Source organism: Emiliania huxleyi (assembly GCF_000372725.1).
Source record: "Emiliania huxleyi CCMP1516 unplaced genomic scaffold EMIHUscaffold_231, whole genome shotgun sequence".
Taxonomy (NCBI): Eukaryota; Haptophyta; order Isochrysidales; family Noelaerhabdaceae; genus Emiliania; species Emiliania huxleyi.
The window spans coordinates 122,180-128,554 of NW_005200326.1; the positions used below are offsets into that span (position 1 = coordinate 122,180).

The 6,375-nt window shown below is 66.2% G+C and overlaps 2 protein-coding genes across 2 annotated transcripts in view; both read right to left on the reverse strand.

The window, feature by feature from the left end:
* Positions 1 to 1,128: 1,128 nt before the first annotated feature.
* On the reverse strand, positions 1,129 to 2,233 carry EMIHUDRAFT_443298 (hypothetical protein). The gene is made up of 3 exons (XM_005779364.1): positions 2,174 to 2,233; positions 1,894 to 2,102; positions 1,129 to 1,809 (listed from the first exon to the last, which is right to left on the reverse strand). Exons 2-3 carry the CDS (start codon positions 2,092 to 2,094, stop codon positions 1,387 to 1,389), a joined length of 624 nt encoding a protein of 207 aa, XP_005779421.1. The 5' UTR covers positions 2,095 to 2,102; positions 2,174 to 2,233; the 3' UTR covers positions 1,129 to 1,386.
* An 8-nt stretch (positions 2,234 to 2,241) lies between these two features.
* EMIHUDRAFT_457254 (hypothetical protein) overlaps positions 2,242 to 6,375 on the reverse strand; it is a gene marked incomplete at its 3' end in the record, with an annotated part of 9,291 nt that continues 5,157 nt past the window's right edge. Inside the window, exons 14-19 of the mRNA XM_005779365.1 lie at positions 5,721 to 5,863; positions 5,277 to 5,633; positions 5,083 to 5,215; positions 4,823 to 4,955; positions 3,241 to 3,658; positions 2,242 to 2,306 (exon numbers count right to left, since the gene is read on the reverse strand). Of these exons, the coding sequence (XP_005779422.1) occupies positions 2,243 to 2,306; positions 3,241 to 3,658; positions 4,823 to 4,955; positions 5,083 to 5,215; positions 5,277 to 5,633; positions 5,721 to 5,863 (1,248 nt within the window). The remainder of the gene's footprint in view (positions 2,307 to 3,240; positions 3,659 to 4,822; positions 4,956 to 5,082; positions 5,216 to 5,276; positions 5,634 to 5,720; positions 5,864 to 6,375) is intronic.

Below are 6,375 nucleotides of genomic sequence, written 5' to 3' on the forward strand. Positions count from 1 at the left end.
GCTGTGTGCTGATCTAGAATTATACACACGCCAAGTAGGTATTTTAATAAGGTAGGTAAAAAATTCTGCAATACAAAAAAAAGACAGCCCAAAAAACCACATGCGGTAGAAAGACTTTCACGACCGTCTCGTATTGAACTCACGCCTTCCCTCTCTCTCATTGTCTCAACCCGCACCTTCGACTTGGGCAGCAGCACAACCTGCTCAAGATCGCCGTGGCCCAAAACTGACCAAAAGCTCCACCGCGCCGGAGCTCCACACAACGCTGACGAGATTGGCTGGAGAAGCCTCCAGCCGACACTGCGAAACCGCGATGACGCGCCCGTGTTCGAACCATGCGTAGGACCTCGAGGCCGCCGGCGAGCGGGTCGGCGTCGGAGTGGGCGGCGGCGGTGGTGAGGCGATCGACGCGGCGGACTCGGAGGGCGCGGAGGCGGCGGCGCTCGTCGAGGAGATGATCCTGAGCCACTCTCGCGACGGGTGCTTGCCTCGGTCGGCCCAGCGGATCCTCTTCTTCCAGCAGGCTGCGAGAAGGCGAACGCGCCCACGAGACTCGCCGCCGCCGCGTGGCGGAAAAGGGGCGAACGCGAGGTATGGGGAGGTATGGGGAGATCTCGGCTAGATGTCGATGGGGAGATCTCGGCCAGATCTCGATGGGGAGATCTCGGCCAGATCTCGAGGAGATTTCGGCTAGGCCTCTCCGTGCGTCGAGAGCTCGAGCGCCACCGGGCCGCGCGCAGACGGGCTGCGTCCGCAAGTCCTCCTTCGGCTGCAGCTCCCGCTGGCCGAGCGGCTGCAGGTCGAGGGAGAGGCAGGTGGCGTGCGCGCGGGGCGCGAAGGTGCCCTCGTCGACGAAGACGAGGAACTTGCCGTCGGACGCGACGCGCGCGGGGCTGACGATCAGCCTCGGGGGACAAAATCTGCCTGTGCGGGCCCCCGACGCCACCCTCACAACTCATGACACACAGACACAGCTCACATAGGCTAGCAGCGGTGGCATGATGGGGAATGATACACAGCGTCGCATACGGCTAGCCGTACGCCGAACGGGGGGGGGGGGGGGCGGGGGGGGCAGATTCGTAGGTCGTAAAGCCGTACGGCTCAAGAGCGCGGGCGCGCGATCGACATCGAGGTCTTTACACTGCGTATCTTAGTGGACACAAGGCAAAGAGGACCGCATCACACCTCGCAACACACGCGAGACAAGCTCAAACCCACACGAGTCAGAGCCGACAGAGCATCGATCAGCGCACTCACCTCCTCTAATGGGACCGCGCGAGAGGCCGCGAGAGTAGCTCCTGCTCACCAGAGCGCCCACAGGAGCACAGGAGCACAGGCACACGACAGCCCTCCTCTCCGCCCAAAAAGGGGGGGGGGGGGGGGGGACTACCTGTCGCGCGCCAGCATCGGCGACGCCGACACGGAGGACGGCGCCGAGTTGGCAGCCGACGTCGCGAGCGACGAGGGCGCCGACGGCGGCGCCTTGCGCGCCATGGAGGGGGACGAGCGCGCAAACGAGAGGGAGGAGGAGAGCATCATCGGCGAGGGCGAGATCGTCCCCATCCCCGAGGCGGAGAAGGCCTTGACGAGATCGCCCATGTCCGCGACCAGGTCGAGGATGCGGACCTCCGACTCAAACTCGAGGCAGGGCGTCGGCGCGTCGAGGTCCTCCTCCTCGTCCGAGCCGCCGCCCCCCTCCGCCCCCCCGTCGCACGAGGAGCGCCGCTGCGGCTGGTCGCGCGACGCGGCGTGGATCGAGAAGGCGCCGCCCTCCTCACCATCCGAGAGGACAGTGGCGCAGAGGGACGCCTTGACCGAGAGGGCCATTACTGTTAATTAGTACTAGCTCGTTGCTTAGTTAATTATTAATTAACAAGTGGCGCAGAGGGGCGCCTTGACCGAGAGGGTCGGGTCGCGCAGGTACTTGCTGAGGACGCCGAGGGACAGCCCGAGCGGCCCGCGGATCTCGGGCGCACAGTGAGCGGCCAGCAGTGCATGGCCATGCTCGAGCAGCAGCGGCACGCGCGCCGAGATCTCGAGGTCCTGCCCGCGCAGGCAGAGGCGCGCGCCCGGCGCCGTGCGCATCTGCAGCATGCAAGCGCCTAATTAAGAACGCAGCCGAATTAAGCCTGATTAATTATTCATTCGGTGCGCATCTGCAGCATGCACGCGCCCAGCTCGAGGCCGTGGGAGGGCTGCGCGACCGTCGGCGGCGCAGCGACGGGCGCGGTGCGCGGCCGCGCAGAGAGCGCGTCGCCGAGGTTGAGCGCAGCCTTGGAGGTGTGCTCGGCCACGGAGTCCCGAGCCTAGAACAAACAAGAGAAACCGAACTGTGGCCGCCAGACAGAAGTACGGGTCGTCTCGGCCACGGAGTCCCGCGCCGCCGCCGCCGCCGCAATCGATTGCGGGCTCTTGTGCTGCTGCTGCGGCTTTGGCGCAGCCGCCGCAACCGTCGCCGCCGCCACGCCCGTCTGCGCGCCGTCGGCCGCGCCTCCGCCTCCCAGCTGTGCCGTGCGCACCCAGCGCCGGCGGCGCACAAACGTGATGGCCGTGGCGGACGCGCTCCATGGCCCTCGCCACGTGGGCGCGTACAGCCAGCCGTCCGAGCCGCTCGGCGCCTCACGCCGCCACTCGCCCGCCCAACGGCTGCAGTCGGGCGGCAGCAGCACCCGCTCCAGGGCCGTGAACCCGCGCGCGGGCGAGGACCCCTCGACAACGAACGCCGCCGGCGGCGCCTCGTCGGCGTAGAGCCGCTGCGTGAGCGAGTCGGACCCCCACGCACGCCACGGCGCGGCGCGGCGCTGGTGCTCGAAGACGCACACCCGCCTCAGCCTGCCGCGAGGCATCGAGACCGCCGCAACGTCAAAGACGCGCGGCGGGCAGGAGGCGGGCGAGGGCGGCGGCGGCTCCTCCTCCTCCCCCGGCGGCGGCGCGTGCTCGCGCTGCGACGGGTCCCACGCAGCGACCGCCTGTTCACAGCGGCGGGTGTGAAGAGACGCTGTTCACACCCTCCGACGGGTCCCACGCAGCGACCGCCTCGGCGGCCCCGACGAGCGGGCCGGTCGGCGCCTGCTCTGCGGCGAGGAAGTGTCTAGGAAGTGTCTAGGAAGTGTCTAGGAAGTGTCTAGGAAGTGTCTAGGAAGTGTCTAGGAAGTGTCTAGGAAGTGTCTCGGAAGTGTCTAGGAAGTGTCTAGGAAGTGTCTAGGAAGTCTCGGAGCCTGCTCTGCGGCCAGGTTGAGCCGTTGCTCCAGCGTCAGCTGGTCGCCGCTGCCGCCGAGGGCCGCCTCGAGGTCCGGCAGCGCCGAGGAGGCGACGGGCAGCGACTCGCGCGAGGCGGCGGCGGCGTGGGTCTGCAGCTCTGGCGGTGTGGGCAGCGGCAAGTGCTCGGGCGCCTGCACGAGGGAGACGTGGCAGCACTCGACACCGTGCATGAAGAGGGACACGCCGGCACGCCGCGCCACAAGCCGCGCGAGGCGGACACGCGGCTGGTGCTCGCTCGAGCGCTGCAGGTCGGCCGCCAGGCTCGCGAACTCCTCGAGGCCGAGTGTACCACCGCCGTCGACGTCGTACTTTGCAAGTACGCCCGCCGCCTCGCTGTGATCGGTGCGCAGCCCGAGCTCCTTGAGCGCCCTGCGGATCTCGTGCACGTCCAGCCCGCCTATTCACAGCAGTGCGGGTGTGAGGAGACGCTGTTCACACCTCTCTGCGGATCTCGTGCACGTCCAGCCCGCCTATTCACAGCAGTGCGGGTGTGAAGAGACGCTGTTCACACCTCTCTGCGGATCTCGCGCACGTCCAGCCCGCCTATTCACAGCAGTGCGGGTGTGAGGAGACGCTGTTCACACCTCTCTGCGGATCTCGTGCACGTCCAGCCCGCCTATTCACAGCAGTGCGGGTGTGAGGAGACGCTGTTCACACCTCTCTGCGGATCTCGTGCACGTCCAGCCCGCCTATTCACAGCAGTGCGGGTGTGAAGAGACGCTGTTCACACCTCTCTGCGGATCTCGCGCACGTCCAGCCCGCCTATTCACAGCAGTGGGGGTGTGAGGAGACGCTGTTCACACCTCTCTGCGGATCTCGTGCACGTCCAGCCCGCCTATTCACAGCAGTGCGGGTGTGAAGAGACGCTGCTCACACCTCTCTGCGGATCTCGTGCACGTCCAGCCCGCCTATTCACAGCAGTGCGGGTGTGAGGAGACGCTGCTCACACCTCTCTGCGGATCTCGTGCACGTCCAGCCCGCCTATTCACAGCAGTGCGGGTGTGAAGAGACGCTGTTCACACCTCTCTGCGGATCTCGCGCACGTCCAGCCCGCCTATTCACAGCAGTGCGGGTGTGAAGAGACGCTGCTCACACCTCTCTGCGGATCTCGTGCACGTCCAGCCCGCCTATTCACAGCAGTGGGGGTGTGAAGAGACGCTGTTCACACCTCTCTGCGGATCTCGTGCACGGCCAGCCCGCCTATTCACAGCAGTGCGGGTGTGAAGAGACGCTGTTCACACCTCTCTGCGGATCTCGTGCACGGCCAGCCCGCCTATTCACAGCAGTGGGGGTGTGAGGAGACGCTGTTCACACCTCTCTGCGGATCTCGTGCACGTCCAGCCCGCCTATTCACAGCAGTGCGGGTGTGAAGAGACGCTGCTCACACCTCTCTGCGGATCTCGTGCACGTCCAGCCCGCCTATTCACAGCAATGGGGGTGTGAAGAGACGCTGTTCACACCTCTCTGCGGATCTCGTGCACGTCCAGCCCGCCTATTCACAGCAGTGCGGGTGTGAGGAGACGCTGTTCACACCTCTCTGCGGACTTCGTGCACGGCCAGCCCGCCCGAGCCGTCCTTGTCGAACGAGCGGAAGGCCGCCTGCACTGTCCCGTCCGGGTCCAGAACGCCCAAGTCCGCGGCGGAGACCGCCGCGTGCGGCAAGCCGCCGCCGCCGTCGAGGGGGCGCGGCGCACCTAGAAAAGAAGAAAAGACCGTCCCCAAAAAGAAATACAGCGCCACCAGGGTTGCGGCGCACCTAGAACCAACGAAGCCAGGTGGAGAAACGAAATGCGGCGGGCCGTCGAGGCGGGCGCGGCGCACCGCCGCCGCCGATTGTGTCACCAAATGTGTCCGCGAGCGGAGGTAGGTTGTCGTGCAGCGTGGCGGGGCACGTCGCGTCGATCTGGACCTGGCCGTCGTCGCGGATGTGGGCGGCGAGGTTGTAGCCGGACACCTATAGAAAAGAAATCACCGTCCAGAATAGAAATGGAGGCGGCGAGGTTGTAGCCGGACACCAGCGGCGTGAAGAGCCACGAGGCGTACGGACCGTAGTCGATGGCGGCCTCGTCGGCGCGCAGCAGCGAGTTGCCGCTCGGCCCGCCGGTGAGGGAGAGGCCGACGGTGGCGGTGGCGTGGCGGACCGAGCGGCGGATGGCCGAGAGGAAGAGCGCCCCCTCGGCGGAGAGGCGGTCGAGGAAGGTTTTTGCAGAGCCGTGGTTCTTGCCCTCCTTGGCGAGCATCTCGCGCACCGCCGCGACGAGCGTGTCGAGCGCCGCGTCGGGCTCGAGCCCAAACGCCAGCCGCCGCACGACAAGCCGCACGGCCGCCGGCTTGCTGTCGAGCTCCGCGGCACGCTGCAGCAAGGCCGGCACCTCGGGAGCGGGTACTTTATGATCATGATCATTATCATTATTTATTCTTATCATTCTTGTGATGATTATTATTATTGAGGCGGGCACCTCGGGGGCGGGCACGCCGTACACGGCGGCGAGCGGCGCGAGGCCTGCCTCGAGGGCGCGAACCAAGCCGTCCATGTCGAGCTCGCCCAGCTGCGCAAACAGACGCAGCAGCCCTGCGAGTGTCGAGAAGCCGTCGGCAGCACATCTCCCCAGATCTCCCCAGATCTCCCCAGATCTCCCCAGATCTCCTGCGAGGGTCGAGAAGCCGTCGGCAGCACATCTCCCCAGATCTCCCCAGATCTCCCCAGATCTCCCCAGATCTCCCCAGATCTCCTGCGAGGGTCGAGAAGCCGTCGGCAGCACACCTCCTCATATCTCCCCAGATCTCCCCAGATCTCCCCAGATCTCCCCAGATCTCCCCAGATCTCCCCAGATCTCCCCAGATCTCCCCAAATCTCCTGGAAGGGAGGAGAAGCCGATGGCCGCAGATCTCCCCAGATCTCCCCAGATCTCCTCAGATCTCCGGGAAGGCGCGAGAAGCCGACGGCAGCAGATCTCCCCAGATCTCCCCAGATCTCCCCAGATCTCCCCCGATCTCCTGCGAGGGTCGGGAAGCCGTCGGCAGCAGATCTCCCGCAGAGCTCCCCGGATCTCCCCCGATGTCCCCAGAGCTCCTGCAAGCGTCACGAAGACGTCCGCCGCACGCCGCTACCCC

Excerpts from the sequence above, each read along its gene's own strand:
- EMIHUDRAFT_443298 (XM_005779364.1), bottom strand. The coding sequence starts at position 2,094 with ATGCTGCAGATGCGCACGGCGCCGGGCGCGCGCCTCTGCCTGCGCGGG. Across the intron at positions 1,810-1,893 it reads ACCCGACCCTCTCGGTCAAG|GCGTCCCTCTGCGCCACTGT; the intron begins GCGCCCCTCTGC and ends CTCTCGGTCAAG.